Raw genomic sequence first — 19,952 nt, 5'->3', positions numbered from 1 at the left:
AGTGACTAACACTATTATGTCTTTGAACTGATTCAGTGAGTTTGCTCTAGTCTGGAGAAGCAGCTCTCTTCATTGCTTTGCTTTTGGATGGAATGTGCTGGTGCTTACCTTTTAAAACTCAGTAAGGTTTGGTGGAGTGTAGAGTCTGAATATCCTAAAGGAACCAGATTCTGTTTGTTCTTGAATCCTAAGCAGAATCAGCTCTGGTTAGTACTGGATGGGAGATCACCAATGAAGAGAGGGTGCTTTAAACTATACTCATATTTTAGAGAAAAGAACTGGCAAAAACTATCCCTGAGGATTCCTTGCCTGAGAAACCATTATGAAATTCATTGAGTTATCCTAGGTTGGGAGAAAAGGTGAAGGCACACAATGTTTGGGGGGGGGGCTCATATGCAGGAGAATCTCTTCCTATTTGTGATGCGAAAACTAAGGAAGGCAACTCTTTTATGGCACTCTTGCTGTATAGGTTTGCACAAAATGTAGCCCCTGAGCCCATTTTGAGAGTTGAAATAACTCCCCTTTGCACTTTTATGACTCCCAATTTACTTCTTGGTTTTTCCTGGACTAAAAAAAGGCCCAGAGAAGCAAAAAATAAAAAGGCAAAATTGCCCCCTCAGTGTTTAGGAACATTTTGTATTTTTATTAAGGGGGCGTGATGGCGGTGTCAGTAGTAGGGCATGTGGGTGGACAGTGTGCCCTCCCCCCCCCATGACTCTCATTTACTTGCTCCTGCTGTAGAGCTACCCTTGGTTACCACAACTCCTATAAACTTTTAAGTTCCAATTCAAAACCTCCCTGTTTGCTTGACCTCTTGTGATTTTACTCTTTTTGCCATTGTATTTTATGGTTTCTAACTGCATTTCTGTGGTACCATGGCTGGGTTTTGGTCACATTTATTGTTCACTGCCTAAATCCTTCAACAAAGGGTGGTTTATAAATAACTAAACTGATCTTGCCAATTGAAATCATTGGGCTTTTGAAGGGCTTAGATTTGACTGGATTGTGACCTTGACTTGTGGGTTTAGGCCCAGTGGCCAGGTTGTTCCTTCTTGTTAATAATTCACTCATTTTCCCTCATGTGATATTGACTTTGGGAAGAAAATGACTTTCTCTTGAATCTGTTTGAAAAATCAATTCTGAATAAGCCCAACGTTTCTGAGATTAGTAAATCTGTGCACCAAATGGAATTTGAAAACGCTCCATGAAGAAGGATAGTACTTCAATTTAGCAGTGCACGTATTTTGCAGTTGGAAGTTCATCTCTTGGCATCTTCAATCTTTTTGCTGTCTGTCTTAAAAAACTACTTATGACATAGGGCTTTCTGAGATTCTGGAGAGCCAGCGCCAGTCAGAATAGACTGGTATAAAAAAGTTGGCAGGTCTCAAGCTGAGCTGGAGGAATTTCATATGTCACTTAACGTTCCAGGCTCTGCTTCTACCACACAACTTGCATTCCTTTGTAATTTCAAACAAAATCCGTCTTCTTCCTAAGACTTAGTTTTTGGTCCCCTTTCCCTCCTGGCTGGTATGCAGCTGTCCTCGAGTAAGAATGAAAACATCACTCAGTCTGATTACATCTGCCAGCTGCCCATAGAATCATAAACTTTTAGAAGGGATCACAAAGGCCATCTAGTCCAACTCCCCTGTCATTCAGTAATACATAACCAAAGTATTTCTGAAAGATGCTTGCCCAGCCTCTGTTTAAACATGTCCGACGGTGGAGATGTCACCACCCTTTAAGTCAATCTATTTCACCACCAAAGAAACCCTTACCATGGGTTTGTTTGCATGCTGCAACACACTGTTGGTTCAAGTTCACTTATGTTTTATAACATGGAAAGTAACTCATTTTGACTCATTTTCCTTTCTGAAGGTATCAGGTGATTCCTTTTCTTCTGGCATGCAGCAACAGATTGGAGTCTGAGGGATTCTGTGTCCGAGGCAGTTGTTTCCAAATCTTGTGTTGGGTTGGACTGTAACATGCATTATCCCACCTTGTAAAAATAGGGATTGGTTGAGGATAATAGGATTATGTATACCTGAATGGCTGGGGACTGGGCTAGATGTCCCTTGGGGTATCTTCCAAATCTGTGATTTTAATATCCCCATATTGTAGTTGGGTGCATATGCTGAATCTTAGAAGGAGTGGCTGATCTAATGTGCTCTAATACAATGGGCACAATGCAGGCTTCTGGGATTTGTTTATTTATTATGCAAGAGCCCAGTAACCCACCAATAAAAATGTAGGTCATGTAGGCAAAATGATATTAAAAATTAAGGAGCTAAATGTATCTGTCAAAGTATGTATGTACACTGCTTAGTCCAGAGATTGGAAACTAATATGAATTAATTGGTTTGCCATTACATTAAGAGGCAACTTGAAGACACACCAGAACCAAACTCATACATCCTTTCATATATGAATCATACAACTTCTGGCTCCCTTCTCCCCTTTTTTCTTTAATTTTTGTTTCATTTTAATATTTTGTTTTTTCCTCAATACTTGAGATTCAATGAGACTCTCAACCTGGTTAAAAAACAAGCATTCTTTTTCAGCAACCCAATGTAGTGAATTGTGTTCATGTGTTATTTTAAAGTTGATACTATTGCTAGGCAACTGAGTGTCAGAAATCCTGAGTAACATATTCCAAATTGCCCTAAAGTTTGCCCATGGATCCTGATCTGACTTCTGATCATCCCAGTCTGGTGAGAATTCATCACAACGCTGAGGATGAGTAGGTCTCATTGTTTACAGTTGCTATCATCCCCCAACATTGTAATGGCTATGGCTGATAGGAGTTGCAATCCAGCTTGGAGGACATGTGTCCCACCCTTGAGGTACAAACATGCAGATGTTTTCTTCAACAGAATTGTTTTATGTCTGAGAGAAAATTACCAGGGCTATATAAACAAATAGTCTGTCTAAGTAGAAAGCCGTGCCATCTATCATAGAATCATAGAGTTGGAAGAGACCTCACGTGCCATCCAGTCCAACTCCCTGCAAGAAGCTGGAAAATCTCATTCAAAGCACGCCTGACAGATGGCCATTCAGCTTAAAAGCCTCCAAAGAAGGAGCCTCCACCACACTCCGAGGGAGAGAGTTCCACTTCCAAACAGCTCTCACAGTGAGGAAGTTCTTCCTAATGTTCAGGTGGAATCTCCTTTCCTGTAGTTTGAAGCCATTGTTCCACATCCTAGTCTCCAGGGCAGCAGAAAACAAGCTGGCTCCCTCCTCCCTATGACTTCCCCTCACATATTTATACATGGCTATCATGTCTCCTCTCAGCCTTCTGTTCTGCTGGCTATCACTATATATTATGCTAGATGACACAATATATGGGCATAGGATGGGACTCCAATTCCAACGTAGTACTGATAACTGTGTGAAATATAATACAACTCATAATTCCACTCTGTCTTCTCTACAGGGCTTGCCTTTGCTGTTCTCTCTTCAGTGCATCCTGTTTTTGGATTATATGGAGCTCTCTTCCCAGCTGTTATTTATGCCATGTTTGGAATGGGCAGGCATGTTGCCACAGGTAAGTGCTTCTAAATCCTTGCAGACCAAGTTTGAAAATACAACAGATGCATTTGTCTACCTATCTTAGGAACCTGTACTGCTTTATTATAAAATATGATTTATCATATTTAAAAGAACTGATCCAACAAAAAGGAGAACAACTGGTCTGTTCTCTGATGGAGGACACTGAGTACTGTAATTTATTTCCATTATGTTTAGTTGTGCCCTCAGGCACAACTCAAGCAGACAAGCGTTGTAGCTTCATTGGCTGTGTTTGTAAAGCCATCCACTTTGTGACCATTATATTTAGTTGAGCTGTTTTGAAGGCAATGGTTCCAGACCTGTAATTTGTAGGAGATAGAAAGTAAAAAAGCTATATGAATGTGTATGCTCATGTGTGCAGATTGTTATACTTCCTCTACAACTACACTCTCCTCCCCATTTAAGAAATAGTGGGGCCTAATTACTCTAATGACACCAGATCCTATCTGATTGTGGAAGCTAAACAGTGTCAGCCCTGAATAGTATTTGGATGGAAGACATCATCACAATACCACACGATGTAGGCTATATTTTAGAGGAAGGAATAGGCATGAGCCACTTCTGAGTATTTCTTGTTTAAGAGAATGGGTTGAAGTTCATGTAATCACCATAAGTCAAGAGGTGACTTGAAGGCACAAACACACTTCAGAAAGTTAGTTTTAGTTTGTATAGAGCATAATTGTGATTTATCTGGACTTGTATTTACATCTTTAATTTAATACTACATCAGGATTTCTCCTCCTCCAAGCAAGTGTTCAAATGGCTTATATTATCAGGCTGATCTTACATCTTGCTGTCAAATAGAGATGGAAAGAATATTTGAAAATATTCAAAATATATTTCTGGGGTGTCAGATTGTTTGGGATTTCTTTACAAAAGTGGCACATAGCATTTTTCTGTAAACCCCCCCCCCCCCCCCAATATTTTCTTCACAGAAAACAGCAAAACAAAACAAAAGACTACTCACTGGAGCAACTTACAGGGAGCAGTCAACCCCCCTGTTTAAGGAACTCCATTGGCTGCCGTTCTTCTTCCAGGCCCAATTCAAGGTTCAGGTGATCACCTACAAAGCCCTGAATGGTTCGGGACCCGTCTACCTTCGGGACCGTATCTCCTCCTATGAACCTGCACGATCTCTTTGTTCATCGGGGGAGGCTCTCCTCTCGTTCCCGCCTCCGTCACAAGTGCAGTTGGTGGGGATGAGGGAGAGGGTCTTCTCCGTGGTGGCCCCCTGGCTCTGGAACTCGCTCCCCAGGAAGATTAGGCAAGCCCCCACTCTGGCAGTATTTAGGAACAGCTTTAAACTTGGCTCTTCCAACAGGCTTTCGGAGAATGAGTTCCCCATCTCATTATAGTCTTTGTATCTATGAACATTTCCTCATCTGTTGCACTTTATTACGCCCCACCTATTTATTATAGTCACATGGTCCACCCCATCCCAAGTTGCTTCCCTATTGACGGTAGCACCTTTTAACTATCTTGTTTACAATACTCACTCACTGCACTTTACCCAGTTCGTTTTATCCTTTTTACTTGAGTGCCAAATCCATGTTTTTATGATGTTTATTATTTTTATATTTTAAAATGTTCATTTTAATTTTTGTGTTTTGTATTTTCTGATGTTGTTTTATTTTGCTTTGTTTTATCCGGGCTTGGCCCCATGTAAGCCCCCTGAGTCCCCTAGGGGAGATGGAGACGGAGTATAAAATAAATTATTATTATTATTATTATTATTATTATTATTATTATTATTATTATTATTATTATTATTATTAAAACCTCCACATACAAATTCTGCATATAGTAAGTGCCATGGTGCAAATCATTTTTGAAAACTGTGTTGTTTTTGACAACTCTCTTGCTCTGGGAAGAAAATTGCCAAAAATTACTTGTGGCTTAGCAATTAGCAATGAATTATGTCCTTATTGTGAAGAGCCAACACTAATGGAAAAACATTAAGGAGAGCCCTCCAGTATCAAACAAATTATTAGATTAACTAGTCCAGCATAATGTTTCCAGAATCTTATGAGCCAACCCAATGCTCATTTGAAACTTAAAAGGAATGCAAACGGGCTGCAGCCCTCTCCCATTGTCTTTCAGAAATATGTGTACAGCAAATTGTTGACTCTGATTCTGAAGATAATATATATTTATTTTGATAGCAACAATATATGGCTTACTCGTGTGAGCAAATCTTAGATGTAAATGGGGTGAAAATCAAAGTGCAAGCTCATATATATTACTAATAATAGAGAAACCACATTTATATCAAATCATGCACATTAAATATCCATTGTTACTTGCTGTAGATACAGTTTCTGTTTTCTTTGAATAAGTAGATTTCCAATGGCTATTTCCAGTTAATCATTTATTGGGTTTATGCAGATGACTCTCACTGCATAAGATCAGAACGACCTTAGCAGAGTTACTGTACTCAAGCAGAAAAAAATTAAATGCATAGATATAGGAAGGGTTCTAATAACAATACATGTAAAAGGAGTCTAGAAGTCTCATTACACTACAAGCAATGTGATGCAGCAGCTAAAAAGCCAATGTGATTCTAGGCTGCATCAATTGGGGTATAGTGTCGAGATTGAGGGAAGTAATAGTACAACTCTATTCTGTTTTAGTTAGACCTCACCTGAAATATTGTGTTCAGTTTTGGACATCACAGTTCAGGAAAGATAGTGATAAGCTGGAATGTGTCCAGAGAAGGGCCATCTAAATGATAAAAGTTCTGGATGCCAATTGTGACTTAGGAGCTGTGTACATTTTATCTGGAGAAGATAAAGTTAGGAGGTGACATGATAGCCATGTATACATATTTGAAAGAATGCCGTATTGAATATGGAGCAACTTTGTTTTCTGCTCCTGCAGAGACTCGGATACAAAGCAATGGATTCAAATAGTAGGAAAAGAGATTCCACCTAAATATAAGGAAAAACATCCTGATAGTAAACACTGTTTGACAGTGGGATATGTGCCTTGGAAGGTGGTAGATCTCCTTCACTGGAGATTTTTAAACAGAGGTTGGATGGACAACTGGCAGAAGTGCCTTGGGCATGTATTCTGAATGGCAGGGAATTGGACTGGATAGCTTTTGTAATCTCTTTCAACTCTATCATTCTGGACTCATCTAAATGACCAGAAAAACTAATTCCCTTGAGATTGTATGGTTGGAGAATGAAAAGTTATCTCTGTTTTATCTATAGAAAACGAAATATCAGGTGAGAAGGCTGAATTATTTCATACATATAATAATAGTTTGATGTGAGGGAAACTTAGACATCTTTATGGTCTATCATCAAGAGCCACCCAGAACTTTGAGAACTGGGAGGTTCTTGTAACTTTTTCTCAAATAATAATAACAATAAAAATAATTTTTAAAAAAAGAGAACTGGGAGGTTCTTCTTCTTCTTCAAAGATCATACTCCACTCTTTGTTGCCTTCACTCCTTCCCCTGGGCTGGAAGTTTTTACATTAATATAGCAGGCTTGAAAGCTTTAACTTGGAGTAGGTTGCCACTGAACATCATAAATTGTGACCTTAATTCAACCAAGACCTTGTATTTTCCTTTTTATTTCCTTTCTCTTTCTCTAAATACTGTTTTTGGGACAGAAGATAATGCACTTGGGGATTTATTCTGCACAAAACTTCAGCAAAAAGAGTAGCATTGTTTGCATAAGAAACAGCATTTTCTATGCAAAAAACAATATTTTGGTGAAGAAGCATTATTTTCTGCATATGCAACCAAATGCAAATTCTTCTTGTAGAAAAAAGAAAATTGATTTAAAAATTGTTGCTCATTTTGAGAAGAAAATTCATCAGAAATGCCACCCCTAGTAAAAAGTCTAAGTGTAGCAGTTCTAGGAAAAAAAAATCCCACTTCCAGGAAAGGTTGTTGCATCCCAGTGATTGCTGTTTCACCCTGGTGGTTGCTTAAATCCATGTATGTCAAGGGCTTTGGTCTGATAAAATGTTCTCTTTTATCTCCCTCTCCCTTTATAATGTAGTTTATAAACTCCTAGAGATGGAGAGAGTGCTGTGTACATTGATAGCAGTACCCATATCAATGACAGCACTAGTTTCATTGGTTATGGTACAGTAAATTGATTTACAATATTCCCTCTCATTGCTAGAAGGAATCTACCACCATCTGCATATATGTCACTATTGGAGTTCAATGAAACTAGATTATAATTTATAACTTCCGATGGACATCCCAATTAGGAACAAAGGAAGATCCCCCCCAAGGTAATAATTTCAGACAATGACTTCCCAGAATGAGAAGCAGAGGAGGCTCCCCCCAAAAAAGAGACCATCTGGTCCCAGTTGCAGAAAACAATGGAGTAGGGTATGGGGGTCAAAGCTTCTCTTTAGTTAAAAGAGTCTGGAAAGGATGAAGGAAGGGAAAGAACTGTGGGAGTCTTTCAGATATTGGGAAGGGGTGTTTTGCCTTGGAAATTCAGAACTCCGTGGAACCACACACAAAGCTAACCCCTCAGGGTTTGAAAAGCCCAAGTATATGCACATTCCGGTTGGTTGTTATTATGCTTTCTAAGGAGCAATCATTGTCTTTTGAGTAATTGCGTGGTTTCTCCAAAAATGGCCTGTATGCCAAAACGTGCATTCAGTGCTACGTTTAACAGCTCTGTAGGAGCCATGTGGTCTACTGGGAAAGCAACTTTCTGTCCAAAGTACATAGAATTTGCATTGAAACGTATGCAAAGTATATTGTCAAAGGCCCTTTGCAACTCACTGGCAAGTTGGATTTGAATTTTGTGGCAAGTTCCTTGGAAGCAATGATAACTCTGAATCAGCAAAGTAGACATTACGTAGTTACTTCATTTTTAGTGAAATAATTGCCCAACTGGGACAAGCTTGGTTTCTTCATGAAAGGCACTTAGACCATCTGGTACTTTGGAAAAATGTTGTTATGTGGTTGGATTTTCATTTTTTTAGGTAGTGAATATCTGAGCAGTGCAATTGACACACAATATACTCTGCCTAGCTCACCTTTAGATGAAATAAACATTTCCAAAATGAAAGAGTTGTTCATCAGCAAATTCTGATTGGTGAAGGAATGATATTGTGCATTAAAATGTAACTTTGGAGATGCTATATTTGCTTTTGGTTCCTGAAGTACCATTTCTAATCCTTATTAGTCTGAGGGGATTTATGATTCTTTAATGAATGGAATGTGTATCCCTCCAGATGCTCCTGGATAGCAACTCCCATCATCCCTCAAACTATTGGTTTTCCTGGCTATGATGAGAGTTACAGATTAATCTCTGGAGTGATATACATTTTCCATTACTTGGTTTCACAGATCAGTAATTGTTTTATAATAATTTCATTTCAAGAATAATGCAGTCAGCCTTCCCATTTGCTGGGGTTAGGAATGCAGGCCCCTGTGGAAGTGGAAAATCTGGGAATTAAAAAATGCTCTTCTTTACCAGAGAGAACACCTCTCAAGGAACCTCTATGTTCTCTAGCATGAATCTAGGGTCAGATTTGCACTGGAGAACCTAGAGATTCCTAGGGAGAACATATTTATTTATTTTATTTATTTACAGTATTTATATTCCGCCCTTCTTACCCCGAAGGGGACTTGGGGCAGATTACAATGAACACATATATGGCAAGCATTCAATGCCAACAGACAAAGAACATACAGTATAGATAAATACAGAGGCATTTTAACTTTTTTCCAGATTCACGATTCTGGCCACAGGGGGAGCTGTTGCTTCACCATCCACTAGTGGCTGTACATCCTCATTCCTTTCCTCATGTTTTGCTGGCAGTTTTATGGTGTTGTAAATTAGTTAAATTGGCCTCCCGCATAAAGCGTACCTAAATTTCCCTACTTGACAGATGCAACTGTTTTTCAGGGCTGCATAGGTCAACAGCAAGCTGGGCTATTTAATGGTCGAGGCTTAACTCGACCTGGGTTTCGAACTCATGACCTCTTGGTCAGTAGTGATTTATTGCAGCTGATTACTACCCAGCCGTGGCACATATAAATGAAATCTGTGAATAATCAAATCCACAAAACTCAAACATGCAAATGTGGAAGGATAACTATACTTTTGTGAAATGGTGGAACGAAATTAAATATAACTGAATGACTATAATCCTAAATTTGCCTGATAAGGAGCAAGCTCCACTGGATGCATTGGGCTTTCTTACAAATAAACATGCATTGAATTTTACTGAATGAAACTGCATAGCAAAAACATCTCTGATAATTTGCCTTGGCCATATTTGCATCTGGAGATAGGCCTTAGGCAACCAACTCTAAGTACCCATCCCTAAACTAGTAATCACAGGATTCCATAGGATGAAACCACGTAAAAAGTGGAGGTTTCAGATCTCAAGCGGTCAAGAATAATACAACTAGCAAAGAAATCGCATTGCAATGTGCTTTGTTTACAGGAAACCCACAAACATCAGAAAGATAACAAACAATTAATAAATATTCCAGGTTGGAGCGTGATAGCTGAAGCGAGAGGTACGAATAAAGCTAGAGGGGTAGCGATTATAATGAAAAACTCATTGAAATTGGAAATATTAGAAACAATAATAGATAAGGAAGGGAGGTACATAGTACTAATATGCAAAATAAATGGCAAGAAATATACAATAGGAAATGTATATGGCCCAAATAAAGGACAAAAGAAATATTTTAGAAAGTGGTTTAGGAAAGTACAAGAAATTTATCAAGGGGAGCTAATAATTCGAGGGGATTTTAATATGGACCTTAGAAAAAACAAAGACCTTGTAAAAAATGGAAAATGGAGGACATATTTGAAGCAAATCTCAAAAAACAAAATCCAACATACTTCTCACAAAGTCATAAATCTTTTTCGTGGATAGATTACATATTAATAAAAAACACTAATAGGCCTAGAATTTTAAATATGGAAACACAACCGATCTGGATTTCAGACCATGCACCTATTATAGTGGAGTTAAGGATAGAGGAGCCTGATGAAACGGAGGCAATAAAAACTTGGAGATATAAAAATTTTATAATTAAGACAGAAAAACTTAAGAATGAACTATCAGAAGAAATAAAAAATTACTTCAAAGAGAATAGGGGTTCAGCAAGTACAGAAATAGTCTGGGACACAGCAAAAGCAGTAATTAGGGGTTACTGTATAGCAAAAGAAGTGGCAGTAAAGAAACAGCAAGATAGAGAAAGGAAAAGGGTGTTTAGAGAAATAGAGGAAACACAAAAATTACTACAAAATAAATACCAAGTGCAGGTGAAAGCAAAGTTGGAAAATTTAAAGAAACAGTTAGAAGAAATTGATAATTTGGATTTATGGAAAAAAGATATATTTATTAAAAATAATTTCCAAAGACAAAATACGAATACAATGAAAAAATTGGCTAATTATTTGAAGAACATGAAAGAGAAAGGAAGAGTCATTCAGTTAAAAAATAAATATAATAAAAAAGTAAACTCGACCAAGGAAAGAAGGGAGACATTTGTAGACTTCTATCAGGAATTGTATAAAAAACAAATACATGGAGAATTTGACGAAAAAATACAGAAAATAATAGATAGAGAAGACAATAGGAAACTAGGAACAGAAATATCGTATCAAGAAATAGAACAGGTTATCGACACACTGAAAAATAGAAAATCTCCGGGAGGGGATGGATACACTGCAGAATTTTACAAAGAAATGAAAGAAATAATAATTCCAGAATTGAAGATTCTATTTAATAACATAATGAAGGGAGGGAAAATCCCTGACACATGGAGAGAATCAGAGATAATAACAGTAAGAAAAATTGGGAAAGATCCAGAAGATCCCAATTCATACAGACCCATTAGCCTCCTAAATCAGGATTATAAAATATTCACGAAAATATTAGTAAATAGAATAGAAGAGATTATATCCAAAATAGTAAAGGAAGATCAATATGGTTTTATAAAAGGCAGGAATATTGCGCACCCTATAAGAAATGTATTAAACATCCTTAATCATAACAAAAAAAGAAAGTTTGCACTAGTAAAGTTAGACATTTATAAAGCCTTTGATTCACTAAACCACAAATATCTGTTACAACTAATGGGTAATTACGGATTTGACATTTCATTTATTAAAATAGTAAAAGAGTTATATAATAATTCAAGAGCAAGAATAAGAGTAAATGAAGGCTTAACAAAATTTTTCAAAACAGAAAGAGGTGTAAAACAAGGTTGTCCTCTGTCTCCGCTCCTATTTGCATTAGCAATGTAACCTCTAGCAGATAGAATAAGAAACAACGGCAGGATAAAGGGATATCAAATTAGGAACGAAGAGGTGAAGATAAATCTTTACGCGGACGATATTTTACTAATAATGGAAAACCCAGCAGAAGCTATTCATGAAATACAAATAATATTAAAAGATTTTGAAAGGTATTCAGGATTGAAAGTGAATATGAGCAAATCAGAAATGATGATATACAATATGGGGAAAAAGGAGCAGAAGGAGCTGCAGACAAAAATGGGAGACATAAAAATAATAAGAAATAAAATAAAATATTTAGGTATAACCATTACAAAAGAAATAACTAAGTTAAAAGTAGCCAATTATGGGGCAATATGGAAAAAAATCCAGGAAAAATTAAAAGCCTGGGGAGATAAACAACTAAGTATCCCACGAAAAATATTAGCACTAAAAATGTGCATAATACCCAAATTACTTTACCTGTTCCAAACCCTATCAATAAAAATAGACTATAGGCAAATAAAAGAATGGGATAATACCTTGAGAGAATGGATATATGGGAAAAAGAGAAACAGAATAATGAAAAAGATTCAACATACCCCAAGAAGATTACTTGGATGGGGATTTCCAAATCTACAAAACTATTATGAGGCCTTCCAACTAAGATCTTTACTAGAAATAAGTTTAAAGGGAGAAGATAAATGGATAAAAGTAGAGAACGAAATAAATGAAGGGTGGGGAAAATATGGGCTATATACTAGAGATATTAAAGAAATAAAAGAAAAACTAACAGGTCCAAGAAAGATTGAGTTTGAATGTTGGCAAAAATGGCAAAAACTATGGGCAAATAAAATTTCTGGAAAGACCCCAATTAAGAGCACGGGACTCCCTGAAAGGTTGGTAAATACCTTAGAAGAAAAAGGATTAAGGAGGGTAAAAGATATGTGGAAACAAGATGGAGGGATAATTAACTGGCTAGACCTTTTGGAAAAAGGGGGGAAAGAATATTGGTTAAAATTAAGAGGGATCTGGGAAAAAGTAAAAAAAGAGGGTGCACAGCCCACTGAAGAACTGAAGGTAGATAAATTGCTAAATGCAAGAGAAAAAACAAGTAAAGGAACAGTGGCAAAAATATACAATTTAATGGTAGAAGATAAGGAATTTATGATCCGAGCAATACGTAACAAATGGAATGGGGTTAAAATATTAAGCACACAAGAAGTAGACGAAATAATTAGGAACATAAATAAAATAAAAACAGAAAAATATAATGAATTAGAAAAACGATGGTATTAAGATGGTATAGAACTCCGGAACAACTGTCTTATATGATAAAAGGGAAGAATTCAAAGTGCTGGCATTGTAATAAAGAAAAGGGCACTTATTCGCATATGTGGTGGGAGTGTTCTGAATTAAAAAAATTTTGGCTAATGATACAAGGGAAAATCCAGGACTTATTACAGATAACAATACAAATCAATAATGATTTGTTACTTTGGGGAGTGCTGGATCATCCAAGTATAAAAACTGAATGCCAAGAGTTATTGAAAGTAACAATAAGAGCAGCACATGCTGTGATTGCTAGAGGATGGAGAGACAAATCGAAATGGACGTTAAATAATTGGAATGATTATATGTATGATCAAGTGTTGTTAGATATTACAGGAATTATGACTAACCAAGTAACAAGAATGAATAAACAAAAGGACATTACAAACAGATGGAAAGACTATTTCAACTGGGTGAAAAATGGAGGAGCCAACGATTACATTAATGAAAAAATACAAAGACTTTACCTGTGGCTCGATCTGCAAGATTAATATAAACATACTGTGGTTGAGGAGGGAGGGTGTGGGTGGTAGGGAGGAAAAAATATTGGCAGATGTTAAAAAAGGGAAGTAGTGTTGTTACGAACTATGAATTATGAATGTAAAATCCAATAAAAATGTAAAAAAAAGAAAAAAAAAGAAGGGCGGGATATAAATGTCACAAATAAATAAATAAACTGTTAAAAAAATCCAAAAAAAAAAAGTAAAAAGTGGAGCCATAGCAGGGTAGTTTTATAATGTAAAATGGCATAAAGTCTTTGCTGCATATCTCTCTCTTGAACAGTGCTAGCTGGTGGCCTTTGTCAATGGGATGGTGAATCCACTGCAGCCTTTAATCTGAATTTTAGAAGAGCTGTCCATGGTGCCGAACCTAGTTTGAGGATAGGTTTCAGCATCTTTTGGAACTCCATCAAAGTTTCAATTCACAATTCTTTTTTGATGAATTCACACCAGTCTCCACCATGGCTGTTAGGTGGAAGCTTGTCATAATATTGTACTATCCAAATCTGTATAAATTTCAGTCAAGCACTTCTGTATTACACCATATGTATGCAGCTGCACACAGGCAGAAAGGTTTTTATAACTATTTGCATTGTGGGTGAATGGACTTTGAATAAGTAAATACATTTTCATGGCAAGGAGCAAACATCTAAAAGTAATGTTGCACTCCAGGCCTGGAAATGCCTATGACCACTGCACTACACAAGTCTCCAGGAATATAAGCTAACAGTTTATTGCAAAAGAGATATAAAAGCATATAAAATTCAGGAATAAGAAAGGAAGATAGGTAATCCAAAAAGATTTAGCAAAAGGTGAAAACCAAACAATAATCCAAATGTTTCACTCGATTCCTTATCTGCTGTTGCTACTTTTAACTCCCCCGAATGCCCTTGAGGTCCTGCACCTTCGAGAACCATCATTTACCAGACTTGAGGACCCATCACTTCGTGCCACAGGAAAGCTCACAATCCTCTCTAAATCATCAGTTAAACCATCAGCCTCTGATGAATGATCTACAGTGGGTAATGTGTTAAGGACACAAAATATATGCTTAGTGCAAGGCAGATATTGTAATAATAATAATAACAATAATAATAATAATTCGCTGATACATCACAGTTCTAGACACTTGGGAAGTGTCCAACGTGTGATCCAATACAACAGCCAGCAGAGTGTCTGCTGTGGAGTCATCTTGTTGTGTTTCAAATAATAATAATAATTTTTTATTTAACCAGTCATATGACCATTTCAAAATACAACACTGATAAAAACAGGGCAAGAAGGAGGAGAGGATGGTAGCCGACCTCCCATTTACAGTCAAAATCCTATTTTCCTTATTCTTATTTCAGGAAATGTGCTCTTTTCTTGGTAGCTTTCAGAATAAAAAGGCTTACTCTGATTATGGTGGATCTTTCTTGTCCTTGCAAGGGGGATGTCTGAAGATCATTTCTGTTGGGAGACCTAAAATTGGATAGTAATGGATATAAATATCTCTATCGAAGTTCAGTATATGCTGAACAGTCAATTAAAAAAATGTTCGATGTCTTCCACAATTTGTTCTTCCCAAACACAGAATCTCTCACTTCTTGGGATGTTACAGTAGCGACCAGATGTAGTGGTGGGTTCCTGAACTCTAAACTGACAGCTTAAGCAGAATGATTTGGACATAATATTAACACATTTCAATGCTACTTCCCTCTTAGGATCACAATAGGAGACATCTTGAAGTGGAAACTAAATTACTTATCTTCTTCTTTCACAGGAACCTTTGCTTTGACTTCCTTGATATCTGCCAATGCTGTTGAACGTCTTGTTCCATCTGTGAGGAACAATTTCACAACAAACAATACCTCTGCAGTCTTGGGTTTATCTGATTTTGATATGCAGAGGATTGGAGTTGCTGCAGCGGTTTCATTATTAGGAGGGCTCATTCAAGTAAGTATATCATTATTCCACCAGTGTTGACTACATCATTTCAAGATTACTCAGACTAATGGGAAACATATCACAGGGTTTTCTTGTCAAGAATTATTCTGAGAAGATGTATCATTGCCTTCACCCAAGATAGAGCGTGGCTTGCTTAAGGTTAGCCAGTGAGTTTCTGTTTCTGGAGTCCCTAGCCCAACACTCACCATGCTGGCTCTAATTCCTTCAGTACATGAGTGTATATCAGATAAGCAGTTCAGGATTGTGTAAGCAGTATGAAAAGAGAACCATTGCTACATCTCCAATACCACAAAAACCAAGAATGAAAGGAGCTTTGTTTCTTCATGTAATTTTACAAATAAAATAGGCACAACATCTCTAGTATTTCGATTGAACTGATTCCAGCATAGATGTAGGGAAATAGCTCTGCTTGATCCTCTAAATTATTGCTGAACCCAGCAGCTATTGCTGTACCCCATCTTTCCTCCAATTACCTAATGTTCTTCTTGCTCCCCACGTTATCCACATGACAACCATGTGAAGTAGGTCAGGCAGAAAAAGTGGGTTTCGTGGCTCAGTGAGTCCAGAAACCAGTTCTCGCAAATCCCAATCCAACTCTTTAATTACTACACCACATTGGTTCCACACCATATGTAAGACCGCACTCTACTCTTCACATTCTAATTCCCAAGGAAGCTCCTACAAAGAATAAATGGTGGTTGATTCAGATGACAGCCCTATGAGGATGGAAGAAGCTGGTGTATCATGCTGCATAGACAACAGTTTCTTTATTCATAGGAAAGCTTATTGCAAATATCACATGCTGCGGTATACCGTATTGCTTCATAATACTCTTCCTAGGTTACGGTCCATTTGACCAATTTAACAAGGAGATCAGCATCTTTCGCTGTCTTAATCTATTTAGTGCACTTTTCTATAAGACATAACTGAAGATTAATCTTGAGCTTGTTTGGAAGGGTTCTGTACATTCACACAAAACAGCCAGTCAGTCCAATAGGCCTGCCTTACATCGTTTGCAAACTGAGAATATTGATGATAGCTTATTTTTAACAGAGGGCATAGTGCATGCCACATTTACATCACCAGGGGGCTAATAAATAATTATCTTTTTCAAATACTGAGGTATGGACATTGCAGATGGTTACACATATAGTAGTGACTTATCTTTATGAAAGAAGAATATGAATACAACTCATAAAGACATTCTTAACTACCAGGATAGCTTGGGGTGGTGAGAACAGAAATGAGTTTTTTTATAGATGCCGGACATCTATAAAAGGCCTCCTGGAAGTCAGGGAGTTGGCTTATCAGCTAGTGCCTGAACAAAGAAATGTCAAAGATACTGCAAACACAGAATGGTGAGCTTCTATGTGCACTTATGAAAGAAAGTGCTTTAAAAATTTGATCATTTGACCACATATATATCACATATGAAAATTGGTCACATGTGGGCAGTGTATGGTAAAGATGACAAAAGCTGTTCATGAGGAGGAACTGTCAAGAGTCAGACGCCAGTTAACAAATGTGATGACCCATGGGCCTTGTAGTCCTGCTCATGACATTGTGATGCCTGATGAAGAAGAAAACTTGGGTTTTTTACCTTCCCAGTCAGAACTGGATTCTTCCCAGACAGATTCTTCCCAGCCAGATCTGGGAACCTTGCACCTGCAAGAGGGTTATGTTCCAGAAGTATGTCAAACAAACACTGAGGCTACATCTCCTGTGTTTTCTCGCCATGAGTTTTGTAAACAACAGAGAGGTTTGGAAGCGGCCTCGCGCAGGAGTGCTAGAATAATTGCTAAGAATTTAGCCAATTAAGCCTGCTTTCCATGAGAATCTTTAAGGAGTCAAACATCTGGTCTCAGAGATTAGCTTTCGTTTCTGGTTCCCAGAGAACTGCTCTCGGCGGGAAAGTTAGACTCTATATAGGTGTTTTACCCGCGGAGTAACTTTGCGGAGTCAATTCGTCAGCCTCCGGAGCGAGTTGTGTCTGGACAGCGCGCTCCGATCCAAGCCTCGTTCCTGTTCAAGCCTTGTTCTTGTTTTCAAGCCTTCGCTCCTGTTTCCCAGCCTTGTTTACCTACGGACCTTGCCTCGCCTTTCAGGACTAAACTTTGCCTTGTTTCACGGATTTTACCAAGTAATTCCACGGATCTTGTTCTTGTTCCTTGTTACCTTGTGCCACGATTCAAGCCTTGTTTTCAAGTATCAAGTTAATTCCTAGCCTTGCTCAAGTTCATGGACTAAAGGACCTTGTCATCTCCCCTCACTTTGCCTGGCAAAGTGAGTGTTTCGGTTATTGGATTACAACTTTGGACCTTAATATTTCATATTGGACATTGTTTCTTTGGACTAATTTTGACCTTTCCTGAAAGGTCTGCTTCTGGACTAACTTTTACATTTGCTTTTATTAACTTTATATATTTCCTTAATAAAGATATTAGATAGAATCTGGCCTCTGCGTATGGTTATTGGTGCTCTGTAGCCTGGGTCGTGACAGTTTGACTCCGCCGCCCTAAGCACCAATTAACCTCGGCCAGAATGTCTACCGGAGCCGGACCTGGACCGGGCGGCCAGCCGATTACCTACACCATCGACAAGGATGAGGTGGACCGAATCCGTGATAAGCTCAATGCACAGGATGGGGAAATAAAGGGTTTGAAGGAACGCGGAATCCGTCTTCCGGCCATGGCGTTGCCAACCAAGTTTACTGGAGAAGCTTCTAAGGTTCATGTTTTCCGTCGCCAATGCCAAGCTTATCTAGAGGCCCGTGCTGCCGAGTTTCCCCAAGAAGACATCAAGGTGGCGTGGGTTTACAGTCTTCTAGACGGGCCAGCGGCCAACTGGGCGACGGCACTGTTCGACCAAGCCTCTCCACACCTAAGATCAGCGCAACGCTTCTTGGACCACCTTAAGGAGACTTGGGGAATCGAGGACAATTTGGAGGCAGCCGGTCACAAACTCCGCCGCCTCTTCCAAGGAGACAGACCCATGTCTCAGTACATAGCCGAGTTCCGAGTGCTGGCCCACAACACCGGCTGGAACGATGTTGCCCTCAGAGGACAATTTCGGGAGGGTCTCAACATTGAAATGCTGGAGGAAATCTCCAAGGTGGATCCTCCCCAAACGCTTGAAGCACTCATCGATCAATGTTTACGGGCTGAAGTCATGATTGCCAACAGGAAACAGTGGGTACGAGGCCAGAGCGGTAGAGCTGGGGCAAAACCCCCCGCTCCCGCCAGCGTTCAGCCGCGTCCAGTGTGGAGACCCCCACCACCATCCCCATACCCCAGAGGGAGCGAGGAGGTGCCGATGCAGTTGGGCAATGTGCGTCCCAGATTAGATGCCGCCGAGAAGGCCCGCCGCCAACGCCTAAATCTCTGTTGGTATTGCGGGAGTGGGGGCCACTTCGCCAGAGAGTGCCCAGCCAAAGGGAAGCCCGCCGCCCGTCTTGCGGCGGCGTCCTCCACGGAGACGAAGGCGTCTGAGGCGACTGGCACACAGCCGGCGGGGGAAGCCAACGACCGGGCGTAGAGAGGCTCGCCAACCCGGTCAAGAAACCCATTCAAGAGCCGCCAACCGGGGTCCTGTTCCTTCTAGTGGTCACCTTATGGTCAGCAAAAAAGGGACCCGTCATGATCCACGCCATGATAGACTCAGGAGCTACCAACAATTTCATTGATAGAGAGTATGCCGACTCTCTGGGATTACAATATCATGACTTCAAGAATGCCCGTGTGGTGCAAGCCATCAATGGCCGCCCTCTCAAGACGGGCCCCGTAAGCCAGTGGTCGGAACCCACCAGGATGTGGATAAGGGAACATATGGAAGAGATTTCCTTCTTTGTTACTGAGGTTCCCCATTTCCCTGTGATTTTGGGGATTCCATGGCTGACACTTCACGACCCAAGCATCTCCTGGTCCAACAGAGAACTGCAGTTTGCTTCAAAGTACTGCCAAAACCATTGCCTCGTAGCCAAGGTCTGCCATGCCACAGACACCGAACCCATTATCACCTTGCCAAAGAAGTACTCCGAGTATTGGGATGTATTCAATGAAAAAGAAGCCGAAAAATTACCCCCACATAGACCTTATGACTGTGCCATTGACTTGGTGGAGGGGGCCCCGATCCCGCGAGGGCATCTCTACTCCCTGACTGAACCAGAGCAAGAAGCTCTCAGGGAATTCATAGAGACAAACCTTCGCAAGGGATTCATCAGACCCTCTCAATCCCCAGCCGCCTCCCCAGTGATGTTTGTGAAGAAGAAGTCAGGGGAATTACGCTTGGTGGTGGACTACAGAGCATTGAACAATATCACTAAGCGGAACAGCTATCCCCTGCCCTTAATCTCGGATCTACTAGACCGACTTCGAGGAGCCAAGGT

General features: G+C 39.3%; 1 protein-coding gene across 6 annotated transcripts in view; it reads left to right on the top strand.

Moving 5' to 3' along the window:
• Nucleotides 1–19,952, top strand: part of slc26a7 (solute carrier family 26 member 7) — a 146,055-nt gene that overhangs the window by 51,495 nt on the left and 74,608 nt on the right. For all 6 annotated transcript variants that reach the window (XM_062980195.1, XM_062980190.1, XM_062980193.1 and 3 more), the window contains 2 exons: nucleotides 3,431–3,541; nucleotides 15,384–15,556. In XM_062980195.1, the coding sequence (XP_062836265.1) occupies nucleotides 3,431–3,541; nucleotides 15,384–15,556 (284 nt within the window). The remainder of the gene's footprint in view (nucleotides 1–3,430; nucleotides 3,542–15,383; nucleotides 15,557–19,952) is intronic.

Source organism: Anolis carolinensis, chromosome 4 (assembly GCF_035594765.1).
Source record: "Anolis carolinensis isolate JA03-04 chromosome 4, rAnoCar3.1.pri, whole genome shotgun sequence".
NCBI classification, from domain to species: Eukaryota; Metazoa; Chordata; class Lepidosauria; order Squamata; family Dactyloidae; genus Anolis; species Anolis carolinensis.
Note: the sequence above shows the minus strand (reverse complement) of the source record. Positions and strands in the feature narration are given on the sequence as shown.